This window comes from Saccoglossus kowalevskii, chromosome 1, assembly GCF_978046115.1.
Source record: "Saccoglossus kowalevskii chromosome 1, keSacKowa6.1, whole genome shotgun sequence".
NCBI lineage: Eukaryota > Metazoa > Hemichordata > Enteropneusta > Harrimaniidae > Saccoglossus > Saccoglossus kowalevskii.
The window spans coordinates 21452975-21467601 of NC_140641.1; the positions used below are offsets into that span (position 1 = coordinate 21452975).

The window sequence follows — 14627 nt, forward strand, 5'->3', positions numbered from 1 at the left end:
GCTCCTGTCTCTTGTTCTTGTGGGCGTTTTTTCTAACCAGAAAGCGTATTTGTCAGATTACGCTGTGCGTCCTCGTTTGTACGTATCTCTCTCTCTCTCTCTCTCTCTCTCTATATATATATATAATGTGTGTGTGTGTGTGACAGTGGACAAAATTAGCAATGCTTCGATAGGCAGATGGCTGTGTACTGGCAACATGCTATATCTGTATACAAGACGCAACGAGCTTTTCTTTTCTCTGTCGTTTTTCTTTTTATAGGGGTCCGAACACAACAACTTTTCTAATGCCCAATTTCGGGTTACAAATGAGTACTTTTTATATCGTGTCAAAAAGACCACAACAAATCTGGCATCCCATACAACCTTTTGTTGTGCTCGCTACCACACTCTGCTACTCTTGCGTGCATGCCCACACTCTCGCTCGGCAGGCAACGGAGAACAATTAAGGGAGGGCGAAAACGCGGAGGGAAGGGGGGTGGGGTGAAAAGGACTTATTTGAACAATCGTGTTGACATTATGGTCTCCGCGTTAAAATACGTACTTAATTAACTATTTCAAATGTTTATTAAAAATGAATGAAAATAATAAATAATAAACTGAAAACATATGATTGGAAGTATGGTGAACATGTTCACACACGTACGGCTTTGCTGCTACAAAGTCTGAAACACTAAAATAATTGTTATTTTCAAAGTCGTTCTTTATATTTTAAGAGATTTAATTGCCCTGTTTTAATGAAAGAATACATCAATAATACGGTTCTTTTAATGAGCAATTTTTAAATATGTCAAACTCATTTCTTTTTGTCGCTCATTAAAACCTCCATGTTGGGTTTCATTACTCTGGCTTGTTGGTTTGCTCCTCCCCTCTTTTATTTTATAATTTAATTGAAACATACATCTGGGAGCTTCAAAGTTCTGATATATTGTTTTGACTCGGCTAACTGGGCGTTTTGTATGGCATAGGAAACAATGAAACAAAATAATAAAATAAAAAAAAAACATGTCCCGCCCGGACAAACCAATTCAATAAAAAATCCTTGTTCATTTTTTGAATGCAAATTAAGAAACAACTCCCGATCTGTAACTTGATCGGTCTCTGGAATACCGTTCGCAATGTATGTACTTCCGCGAGTGGAGGGGGGGGGGGGTATTTGCTGAGTCCGAAGAGAACACACAGTCCTGGCGATGTGTTGTTCCAATTGAAGTGTTCGTGTCTCTATTGACCGAAGCAACCGTTCTTAGTTAAATATTAGGAAACGCGGTAAAAGCCCTTGCCACTTGAAACTATGTTGGAAATGTTGACTGTAACCCACCGTGTCAACTGAAACACACACACACACACAAAAAACAGACGGAATATGAAAAGGAGTGTTGCGAGGGCCAGCGACTGACATGTCGGCGATTGATAGTCCACTGAAAATCATAAGTCATATCTGGAATATTAATATCACCATGTGAAAATTGTCACTTATAATTGCTTGCAGGCGAAAATCGATGGCATCAACCTTTGGCAGCACAAAATACTAAAATTCACACATCGATTTTTCTGACTTTAGCAGGGGCAGCTGTCTACGACGGCCTATCTAATTAATACATTGAGACTCGTGGTGTAAAAACTGTCATCACTGTACTCCTATAGCGTCGTTCCCAGTTGCTTCTGACAACGCCACGGAATTGTATCGCATCCTACCTTCGGATTGACTGTTATTAAGATGAACCGGCCATATTATCACTCACAGAATTGCCAACCTTTTCATAAAATACATCTTTCAAAGTTGAGATTTGATACTCTGCCTTTCATGTAACGTACTTTTTGCTGAAATAGTGAAATAGTTCAAACCATTTAGCGTGGCTCACAGAAAAAAAAAGTGGAACCTTAAAATAACTGGTACCATGTGAACGGAGAATATAGCATGCCATGAATTGCGTGCTCACCACCAATTCCCAACACGACAGCCTCGTTAATTTTGATTTACATAATGATAAATTACAATCAAATTAAATTGAATTAACTAATTAATCAATCAAAGAGCACTGGAACTGGGATTGGTAGGTAGATGCAAACATCACCTTTTTGTGTTGTTACTGAAAAACTCGTGTTGCCGTTCCGTGACACGGGAGACTTTATTCCACCTTTGGGGACTGGGGAAATCAAATCAGGGCATATTTAACTATTTTGTGCGTATACAACACTGAATAGAAATGAACATTTCCTCCTCGCCTTCAGCATCGCGTTTCTTTTGTTTTGGTCGGTTTGTATATGAGGCGTGTATTATAATATTATAAACCACAAAGGTTTGACACAACCCAAATGTGCAATACTTAGTTAAATAAATATGTCTTTTGAAGATAACTAACATAGATAGTATGTAATACTTGTTTAAAGAAACCGGCTATATGCCAATACTTTAAATGGTCAAACGTGTTTCCCAGGCCAGTTATGCCAAACAAACACTCGTTTCGCAATGGGCATTTACTCAACGTGCGGAATACAAATTGACTATGCGTATTTTTTTTTTTGTTGAAAATTTAAAAAAGAAAATGAAATAGAATACCTCAACCAGCCAAAACGTGTTTTCAATTAATTCATATTTTTCGTGAGTTCAAAACGAATTTAAAATATTTTAATATCACTTACTCTTAAAGGTTTAACAACCGTGACTCGTTTTCAAACTGTGCATATTTTTCACGACTTTCAAATATCTTAATATTATATAGTCAATGTTATCACAATATATTTTTCGCGAGTTACAAACAAGTATAGTTATTTTAGGTCTATATTTTGTCTGTCATTGATATGAAATTATTAACGTTTTTAAGACATTCCCCATTTGAATATCTATTTGATCAGAGACTCGTAGATACCTGCCCGTTATCGGGATACATTCACCGTCAGTCAGGCAATCTTTACACGTTTTGTGTTGTATACCTCTTGTTTCCGTAGTAGTTTCATCATATGCCAAAATGGGATCTTATCTCGAGCCATTACGCAATTTGCCTGATTTGTCTAAACACACGTCACGTGATTGGGAGAGAATTTGAACTGTTACACTACTTCGCAATGGGGCGTAGTAGACCCGTTTTGTGAACGTTCTCGTGAAATAATGTAACATGTTTGGGTCACATGTTTTCGTAACACGTTACTTGTATTTTTTCTAAACATGGGTCCCCCTTTTTTGTTACTACTACAGAAAAATCGACAAAGGCTTCCTGCATGCTCGTCTTTTCACTGTATTTATCTGAAGAGGAAACCAGCCTTATTTATTTCTTGTTTGCATTGGTACCTTTCAGACTATGAGTGAAAATTACCAAGGCGGGCTGCCTCGTTGAATACTTGCAATTCAAAGGGGTGCTAGCTTCAGCACACACCAAACAATGATGGAGAACGAGCTCTTCTATTACAACAGTTCTGTTTCTTTTTACTTGTATTATCTATCCTGTGCGGAGCAGGGCTTTCAAACCAACGGGGCGCACGTGCCGTGGAAAAACATCTAACCGAAAGAATCTCAAAGTTGTCATCAGCCAATTGCGATCCATTTGCATGTGAGTCGCGTCCGTCATCACTGGTCGCCAACTTTTGCTTTCTCTTCCAGTGATTCTAGCGACACTTGGAAGTGAATAGCAGTGACAAGCAGAACTTGTTGAGTATGACAGCTGAAGCATCGATGTGCTCCCCATTCAACCAATGAGTTGAGTTCGCGGTGTTATTTGCTTTTCGCTTTACATAGTTCGCCTGTTAGCGTCCACGCCAAATTGCCGAGGTTATAGAGGTCACTGCGCCCAGTATTCACACCCGCTTACAAATGGGCCCAGTCTATCGGCGTTTCACTTCCGTCGCGTTTTGGAACATCGAACTTTCTGTTTCGGAGTTTTTCGAGAGCACAGGAAAGCCCAATGTAACGGAAAACATTCGGGGAACGATTAATCGCTAGTTTTACTGTCACCAAACACCCGCATTCCACCTTCGGGACAAGTCGGAATTACGTTCAACTCGACTCCTCCCTTTTAAATTGGAGAGCGTAAAATAGATCTTTGTGTCGAAAAACAACTGGGGAATAACAAGATGGCGTTGGGCGAATCGGTTCGACGTTGAAAAATAAAAGTCGGCGCAACAATTGGGTGGAGTCCCTATAAGTAACCAGACTCAACTGCTTGAATTCTAGAAAGTGATTTAAGAATGCCATGAATTATTTAACATTGAACGAGAATAGAACTTGAGGACCATTATATGAGAACATCTAGTATGCATTAATTATAGCCAACCAAGCTTTTGGCCCGCCCTGGATGTCCTTCAAAAAGGTTTCCTTGCAGCAGAACCGTGTAATTATCTCTGCGATCAATCGAGTGTCCAAACTCCCTAACCAAGAATATGTATTCAAAATTAGCCCACACCCGCAGTTGCTGAACAAGCTGATTACAAATCTCCTGATAGGGTAGGAGGGCGGCAAAAGCATCTCGCCTTTTTCGGCGTTCCACTCGCGGTAAACCAGGTGTACTGGTTGCAAGCACCGGAGCAAATAACCTCCCCCCCCCCCCCCCAAACGCATCTTTTCAGACGCTGGCTGACAGACAGTGTACGGGCGGGCACACTTTAATAACTTCAAACATTTTCAGATCTCCGTTCGGTTCACTGGTGGTAATTAACCGTGCTGGCAAAATTCCTACTCAGTGAAACGAATAATGTATTGTTCTTGACCATTGAATGGTCCTTTCCTCGTCGGAGATTACTCGGCAATGCATCGCATAAGTCGCAGAGAGTTATACGCGCTCAAACTCTCGTGCCGACGGGATTCCCATTGCTGTTCAATTGCATAGAGTAAACTTTGAACAGTAGCGAGAAGGCGCTGGCACGGTGATGTGTTACAGGCAAGCGGCTGTACTGCTATACGCATTAATATTTAAACCCCATTTTGTTGAGTCAGTAATGGGACAAGTTTGTGGAGTGTCGAGAATTAAAACAGCGCCAACTTTGAAATGCCTTATAAATAGAACAGTGAAACATCTGAGGCTTCGATCCATGATTCCTGTGGGCACGGGACATAATACAAGCCTGAAAAGTAGGAGGGGAGGGGTGGCTGTTTATCCATGTCTGGTTACTAAACTTAAAGTTTTGTAATAGTAGTTGAATATACGCTAAATTTCAATCCAATGACTGGGCGAACGCCGGCAATTGGGTTTTCTTTTAAATGGTGATTCCCTCGCCCACCCGAGACCCAACTTGCAACCGCACCATATGCACCGTTTTTAAGTCATTTAAATTATTCAGAACTGAACAAACATCCCTAAAAGTAAGATGCTACCTTAAAAAAAAGTAACGGTATGTTCGTGCTTTCGCTATTGGCGTGACAACACTTTATGATGAAGACAACTCCCATCCTTTCGTCGGATCCTGCCCAGACAACAGTAGTCAATTAAATGCTGGTAAACACGTCTAAAACATTCAGTTCGTCTGAAAACTGAAAAAAATTAACAACCAAAATGTGAATAATTGCATCAATTGTGGTATGTCTTGTATATACCCTCCATGGCACTCCACCCCACATTTAACACCGTGACTGAATGTTTAAATACTCCCGTTAACGATGAGCTTACACTAAATTTTCTCGCTTATATTTATCCCCGCATTCACAAGCATATAAAATAGACTAACGACAATGTTGTTATATTTGTGTGTATTAGTACATGTATAAATCTTGTACATATATAATTATAAACATTACACGGTAACACTAGGTAGCAGTCGAGAGGTGCCTCACTGGTTCATAGATGCGCTCAGGAACACATGTCGTGAATTTACGTTTTACAGTAGAAAGCCTGCGTCACTGAGACTGCAATATAACAAGGTTTTTGTTGGCTACTTTTAATTTTAACATGAAAGTAAAGTGTTTTAATTAATGAGTATCAAATTGGAGTCCTGTTAGAACACGTCTTCGCCCGTATTTATTCTAAGTGACACGGGGTACCAATTATTAAAATTACATCAATTGGTGCTCCCATGTGTTGACAGTGAGATGGTGTGAATATTTCCACGGCGGCGCTTAAAGAGTTTGGACCCCAATCATCTTAGTTTCGCGACATATTAACGAATTTTTGCCTTTTAGTTGATTTTATCGATGTCTGGCTCATTTAATATTTAAATACTTCAAACCTATCACATGTCGTAGTACAATGCCACTTTACTCACTTAATATGGGCCGTTGTTTGTGGACTCTATATCGACCCATTGTGGGCGCACATTAAACCAAGGGAATCTATAGACATTTAATTGTTGCCTGCTAGTATTTTAAAACTCTCACATCGAGGCTAGCATACTTTTAGAGTGGCGTTCACGCACGTGTCAGTCATATTCACTTTCTGCGCTTGGCAAACTTGTGTCGTGAGAAAGATGTAAAAAAAAAAACAAAAAAAAAAAACGTACGAAAACAGACCACTATGACATATAGCGTTCATCGGTATTGCTTCTTACTTTAATGAAAGTTTGTCATTTTTACCCGCACTAATATTTACTCGTTATTTCCTGCCGAAGGTGAAAAGTTTTACACAAACTATGGGAAGTAAAAACAATTTCTCTACGTTTGTTTGCTAACACACAGAATAAAAGAGCGGAGGAAATTGTGTCGGCAAACTTCAAAACGCAAGCTCCACCAATCGATCGGGTGAAGTTTGTTCTGTAGAAGTACGCACGCGATGTTTTTGCTTAATGGGGACTTAATGTAAGCCAGACAGCACGGGGGCTACCTACGTAATACCAGTAGCACTTAGAGTGACGATTACCTAGAAGAATCGTAAATTCCTCCACTTTTCGGACACCATTTTTTCAGATCTTGAAATACCGATGGATCGACAAGGCCAGGTGCGCTTTGTATGTGTTTTTACACAGAGAGAACGTTAGCGAGCACATTTTGCGGCCGTTTTAAAGCTACCAAGTAGTTGTTAGAAAGGTGATTTTGTTTTTCCCCTATTACTTTTCGGATGCCGCTTTTGCCTGCGGACATTTGTTCAAGCCTGTTCGATTCAGTCCCGCTTCCCACTGCCCCGACAGAGAACTACATATGTCGCATATATGGACGCTACTGGAGCATATAGAAGCGACAAGTGAAGATGTTTTCGCAATAAGATAGTTAGCTGAAACGAAAAGAATATTTAGTGTCGGGGTTGATGTCAGTGTGTGATATTCGGCGAGATTGCGTTGGCGGAGACCTCGACTCCCACGTTATGCGCATATTACCGTAATTACTGATACAAGAAGACAATCTCACTACAACTTTCAAGACCCTATCGCGTCGTTGATTTTTGTTGTCGATGTCCCAGGTAGCGCTGAAGGGTGAAAGCGTTCGAATCTCCAAATAAATTGATGTCGATGCTACCGCCGTAAGTGGTTCCCCCATTTTACTTAATTAGTTGTTCCACCTTCCGGCAATGGTCCGGCTATGCATCCACACCAGCTAGACTATTGTCGCACGCTAACACGTATGTAAATGTAAAAGTAGCCTGGGGCGTAAAAACGATCTATGCCTCGTTGTAACGTCAGTATAAAGTTTAAAATGTGAAAGTAGCGAAGTGTTTTCAGTCGTCACTTATAAGCCACCGTAGAAGTGGTCGATATGTTCCCCGTCTTGTGAATTTTAAAACGCAATTGACAAATAATTGGGCTACTATACTACGTGTTGCTGTTGTGTATATGCGATGATTGTTATGACGTCATAATAGGACTTATACTTGTTACGGGCAACATGCAATGTTTTTTTTTTTTACACCCACCACTGCGCCTAACCCATAATGCGCATGCGTCCGATCGATTTTCATTCGGGGGCTTTCAGTTACCACTGAATAAATTGATGTAGTTCAGTTTGTACTAATTTCGTTGGTTGTCGTGTCGATACATGTACGGTTCCATGTGCCTCGCTGTGGGGGCATGCAACGTTTGATATTAAAGTTTACGGCACAGTACACAGGTACAGTGACAATGTTTAAACCGACTGGTCCCAGTCCACCGTGAAATAATTGGTATAATCCGGTGAATCCATATGTCTCCGCGCCTTAAGAGAGGGAACGGCCGGGGAAGGTGTGTGGGGGGGGGGTAACACAAATATTTTTATTATCGTTAACTGTTATCATTGATACTGTTTAATAAATTCATACCCATACTTATACACAATTCGCGGTGGACCCCCTCATAATGTCGGTACACGCTTACTTAAACGGATGGGGTTGAACTGGACTCCGCAAAGACGTTTATTTACTTATTGGTGTATGCAATATTTTTTTCCCTGCCTGGCATCTGTCTTGCTAAGTATAGTTGCGGCTCCGCGATCAAAGGGAATAGTTTAAACATGTAATGCAGGGCCGATGAAAGGCATGGTTCGATGGTGTTGGTGCCCTCTTTTGAATGGGTGATGAGTTCTGTCGTATGCAGCGGTCCCTCTCTTTGGTCGCGTTAAATGCTTATGTGCATTTCCTTTCGAAGTCCGCCAAGCGTTGTGCCAACGTGACAAACATACAATGCCCCTTGTTACAATGTTACAACTGCAATTCAATAAAAATACTAACCACTCCGTTATCTTTTATTTATGTCTTGTAGATCGGTTGCGTTTTCTCCAGATGATGGGTTCGCCTTATGATGAATAGAAGATGGAGGCAGAAAAAAAAACGCGACATTTGATTTTCAAGTTCCGTCGAGACCGCGGTTGGATATATTTTCTATCGTAAATAAATACGGATTTTGCTGGGTGGTATCGTTTCGGTACACAGAGAAACGGACCCACGTAGGATGGGGAAAAACGAGCTCCACCACACCTGTACGTAATGGGACAGCTTGAGTGGTTAAGAGTGGGCCGGGGTCAAAGGTGACGACGATTGACGCTACCGTGTTACACGCGCGGGTGTAGTATATCAGCTGCCCCGACCGAGTTTGATCCGAGTCTGAGTCTTGACGTATCACTCCTGTGACGTCAATCACACATCCAATAAACTTGATGCAGTGGCGAGGTGAGAGCTGTCCCCCACTACACAACGCACCGACACTACCAAGGGAAATCAAGTCAGAAACTCTTGTCGTCGGCCGCTGTGTAATGTACTCATCACGTTTCTGTGAGTTGATAAAAATATGAATATTAATGAGAATTGGGTATATGTTTTATTGTAAAATGCCTCATCTGTCTTGTCAAATAAAATGTAACAAATTTAATTTTTGATTTCTTCTTTTTATTCCAAAATGCAAGAACACATAGTTGTTTTACGTGACGAAGGGGTTACTCATGGGGACGTCGAAAATCAACACGTTGGTGCCGTTCGCTACATGAGAATATACACGAATTCAATGTCATTAATTCCACCCTCTACTTCACGATAGTAGCGAGATACTCAGAAAACTGTGAACGATTTGGAAAGAGGTCATATGCTTGTTTAAGTGCTCGCAAGCGATGTGTAGAATCGACAGTCGGAGCCAAGAGCACGTAGAACCGTAAACAAAACGTTGCGTTCGTCGGTTTTTTTGCTTGGATGCTGGGAAGGGGGTCTTGACCTGCGCACGCTAGATGGCGATTTGCCTTCCCGCTAATAGGCTCATTTTGCGGTCTTCTTTATTAACTATCACACTAACTCGGGATAATCGCACCGTAGACGTGACATAGCTCTGTGTCAAGCTGACTAGAAAGCGATGCGATAGAATCCTCATGTTTTGCTTCTCTCAGTAGTGAGCGTAAAGAGTTGGCTAGTTGAGAGCTATTCAGGGCGCACGCACAGAATACCAACACGACGAATCTGAGCCATTTCGATATTGTCTATGGGCGGGATCTTCTGTTTGTTTGGTGTCCTTTCTCTCCACCACATGGATGTTATTTTCTGTTTTAATGACCCGAAAAACGAGGAGGGAAAAGATGAAATACGCTCGGAGTCCGTGAATGGAAAAGATGTAAGCGTATTGAGTGTTTTGGAATTGAAAATTAATACTACATTGTGTGAATGGGGTTTAACTACATTCCGTATTGTAAAGGAAGACTGGCTAATGAAATAGACATTATTTACAAAGAAATGGATATAAATAAAATATAAATCAATTACAGTGCACAATAGTGACAGAATAACTACCAGTGACTTTGCGGCTGTATTAACCAAATCTCATTCTCCGTGTGAAAGAGTCGCTACAACTTCTTCCGGGTTAAGTGCATTTATTTCCGCCTCACTCGGCTTGGTTGAATATTGTCGAAATTGTTCATATGCGTCGTGTGTAGATAGCATAATCACGCCTCTTTTTGGTGGGCAGGGGCTATTTAGCTTCTGGGGTGCGTGACCGCGCAACAGCGTTACCATCGAGTCAAGAATTTGCAAAATCGAAAAGGGTTTGCACGTGAAGTCACAACTGTTTATATTGGGAGGCTGTTATTATGATTATCCCGCCCGAATTCCTGACCAATAGTACTCTCACCACATGGTCATTTCCGAACGGCACTCAACGCGATATGGCAATTAGAAAACAAGTCCCATGTATGTACAAATACTTGTCGCCATAGCAACCCCACGTTAACTAATATTTACCTGTACCGATGGGTGGAGGCAGACTGCTGCCTAAATGTACACTACGTGCCGTGGTGTTCTAACCGAGAAGCCAGACAAAGTTAACAAAACACTCTCGTACATTTGGACTTTCATAATGGAATGGCAATCGTCACGGACTCTGCGGCTGCTCCGCTCATTGTTTTCGCCTCAACTTGGTTGACTGAAAAAGTGTCGCTTCTCGTCTTTCCGACTGGAGGTATACGCTTACAAAAAAAATCTCCTAGAGCGAGCGCCTTTTCAGAAACCTTATGAAACAAAAATAGTGAACAACATCACATACACGGGTGAATGTCAGCCTTTTGTGTGATAGTACACATCGTTGCTTCAGATTTCTCGTTCTGACCGGGGGTACTGAGACAACCGCTCAGGAGAGTCGCTTAAAATGTCATTTTGCTTGGAGGGTGCGAGCGAATCAAGACATAATTTCGCAGTCATCTTAAGCTTTTGAAAGGCGAGACGCACGCTGCTGCTAATGCAGAATGTCTAGGAGTTGAGTTGCATTGTGAAAATCCGACAGGAACAAATAGTTGAGCCTCTCAAATGGGCAAATGCAACGTCCCTTCCGGGGACGCCGCCAGCGGTGTCAGTTCTTCTCACGTCCCGCAAATCCCTTGATTGCCTATCGAGTCACTTCAGAAAACTGTGAAAACGACGGCTATCCTTAGCTCATATTCCGATAATTATCATTAACCAAATGCCAAGTTTAAATTAACTTCGCCTTCGTATTATCAACAACAAAAAATGGCGTGTGTTGATATATATGAAAAAATATATGAGAAACGTCAGATGAGTACCGCTGAATGCAACTCTCGATTTCGCAAGTAAACTAAACTCTATTTTAATTGAAATCCCGAAGATCGGTAATCGGCTAGCAAAATATAGGGTTGGGTTACAGCAACACAGAAAACAGGCTTCTGGCTCTAGATATGTATTGAGATTAAGATGGTAACGAGAAAATGAAGCGGGGGAGGGCTGATACAAGCGGGGGAGGGCTGATATATAGCTCATGGTGTAATTCGTAGTTTAACCATTCCACACATATCGACAAAGCTTCCTGATGCAAGACGGATGGGTGTATAACTAACTCCACATGCAAGTACGAACCGCAGAATCTGACTACCAGTTTTGTCCAAGATTTACAAGGTGTACAGGCTTTCAGCAGCATGCGCATGCACCCAGTCGCCGGGGACGGTTGTTGTCGGGTCCACTAACTTCATGGTGGCTTTGAAACATGCGATATCGTATTTTTAAAAGATAGGTTTCAGTTATCTCGACACGAAAGCGAGGCAAACTCAGCGCTGATCATGTTACTAGGTGTGTAAAGCCCCACCCTTTTCTCAACTGGTGGTTGTATTTTTCAGATACACATATCACCGGGAAATAATATTGAATTAAAGGGTTCATCAGTGGAAAGTTTTGGAGTATTCTTTTTCGAGACAAATTACCGTATTGTTGTAACTGGTTTGGGGTTAATGACTAGTAACTGGGACACACTTCCATATATATCAAATAATATTAATACCGGCAATCTACCACAGCGCGAAGTGAAAGTTGTCGGTTTCCTTTGACTACAGCAAACGTTGGCAACATCGTGGTGTCTCAATCAGCTGATAGCGAGAAGAAATTGGATAAAATGATAGCGATAAGTAGATACTGTAGGGTACAACGGAGCGAGAAGAGACAATTGCAGCAAGCCGGGGAAAATTGGAGACACGGGGGCAACAATACACAAATAATGACTGTATTTTGTACGACAAATAAGTGTGCCAGTGACACAGCTACGGGCCCGGAAACGGTCGCTAAGTTGCCTAAACGTTGCTAGGAAACGCGTAAGCAACCATAAGTCGCGCTGATGAAGAGATGTTCTCGACAGCCTGGGTGATGTGGCGATACAGACATCCAGAGAGCGGGATAACTTGGCGCACCGGAACGAGTGGATTTATTTATCAAAGATAAGAGAGTGACGATGCGCGCTGCGACCAGGGATGATTTGGCCTGAATTATTGATGACGTCGAGATGAAAAAGATGTTTTTCATCCAAATTAGTGAATATGGAATGGTAATCTTTCGCCACATGTTTATTTCATGAAGTAGCCGAGAACGTCACATGAGTGAAGAGATACGACTCAACTGGGAAATAGGGCAGACGATCATTTCTCCAATTAAAAACTGTTCCTAATTCACCTAACGCGCGCTATCTCTGTTTTTCATATAAATTTTTGATGTGCTGTCGGGACATCAAAATTTACAGCGAAAAAAAACCTACATCGGGCTGAAGCGAATAAAACGAGCGATGCAATTGAATGTTTGTTTTACATAATTCATAAGTGTAGCCTGGAATCCACGTCTCAACTGCCTACCACTCTCACTTCTGGTGCATAGAGTTACGTATTATCCCTTTGCGGTGTCCCAGCAACCGTGGCGTGTAGAGTCGATAAGCTGAAATGCGACTGCATTGATTGCTTCGTGTAATCACTAGACACCTCATCATTACGCCGTATTAACGACAAGGTTTTTTGTCTTTAAAAATAAATCGCGATCATTTCAAATAACCCATTTGGCATGCATTATCAACCAATTAGTCAAGTTTCATTTCATAAGCGCTTAAATTAAGCTGAATTCTGTTTTAGGAGTTCGATTAATTTCCCACAGGAGTGCGTTTATTATTGCCGTCGCTGCGGTGACATCTCATCCCGCAACCGTTACTTGATACATAGTAGCTATCTTATCATCACCCACCCCCTCCAAAGAAACATCCCTTCTTACGTCTATCTCCTGATTACAACTTTTTTTTTTCACTTTTCACTGGTACCGGAATTGATGAAATTGACAACGCCAGGAATGAAATGTAGCATTACGGCTGATTAACTGTCGAGGTGATGCCACTGATTAAGCCGATAACGAGACGTAGATCTTCAAAGTTTCACATCCACATTTTCACTGAGTCGCCCATGCGCCGACTGTCATGCACGGCACGCCGGTTTCTCGCTCTCTTCACTCTCGCTCTCACTATCTATCTTTATTCGCCGGATGGGCGATTGCACGCGATGATGATAGGCAGCAGTCGAAGGACTTTGTCAGATTTGTCTCGGCACAAGAGGGGCTTCGGGGATAGAATTTTGTAGTTAGTGTGAGCAGCTGGTGAAAGTGTGAGCTAATCAGATCACCCCGTTACTACAAGTCAATCCCTTGAATCTCTTGAGATGGACTACAGCGCAACGGGTATCAGGCACTTATCGATGACGAGCATTAACACACGTGTCACTACAAATTAAAAGGGAATAACCCCCGACGAAGCTACTAAATCCGTCTGGATATAACGTCTCAGATATTGGCGATAAGATAAAACACATAACAGTGTTATATGGCGTGTTATACATAGAAAGCGATTCGGGCATGACATGTTTTTAAGTCATCGGTATGACGTGTTAACAGCCAGACGCGCTCCGATGACGATGAAGGCGTTTTCGTGTCATAAAATATGACACATACATTATGACCTGTAGTTATTTCTACTGTTAGACAGTGGATCAATTTCTCATCATCAGATGATCCTGCAAACGTTGGATGAGAGGGTTGACACCTCGGAATCTAAATATTTACATATAGGAACGAGCTATAATACAAGCGCTTCAGTTGAGCACAAAATAACAGTAAAGGATCCCCCCTATATATATATATATCATTCATGATACTAGTATATATATATACTATAGTATTCACACACATACATATAGGTAAATATTGTTCACGACTCGGAGGGCTCTGGTGTCTCACTACGATTCATTCGCGGAAAACGTTGTTGTTTTCTCTCGCTTGTTTTTAAGCGGTGGCAGCCAGGCGGAAATACTCTAAAGCACTACCTGGACAAATTCTATTGACGCGAGGGGAGAGAAAGGAACGTCGCTTTCAATCGAACAAATGAAAAACCAGCAAAGCGAAAAAAAGAAAGAAAGTATCATCGTTTTTGTTGGCTTGTTAGAAACAATTACTGGACAAATAAAAGTACAAAAGCCATACTTCCCCTGTTTGTTTTGGTTCTACGCCTCCGTACGTTCTACGGTTACT

At 41.6% G+C, this 14627-nt stretch overlaps 1 protein-coding gene across 1 annotated transcript in view; it reads left to right on the plus strand.

The window, feature by feature from the left end:
• Window positions 1–9189, plus strand: part of sox1/2/3 (SRY (sex determining region Y)-box 1/2/3-like) — a 28829-nt gene extending 19640 nt beyond the window's left edge. Inside the window, exon 2 of the mRNA XM_085490398.1 lies at window positions 8584–9189. Within this exon, the coding sequence (XP_085346524.1) occupies window positions 8584–8630 (47 nt within the window). The 3' untranslated portion in view covers window positions 8631–9189. The remainder of the gene's footprint in view (window positions 1–8583) is intronic.
• The last annotated feature ends 5438 nt before the right edge of the window (window positions 9190–14627 follow it).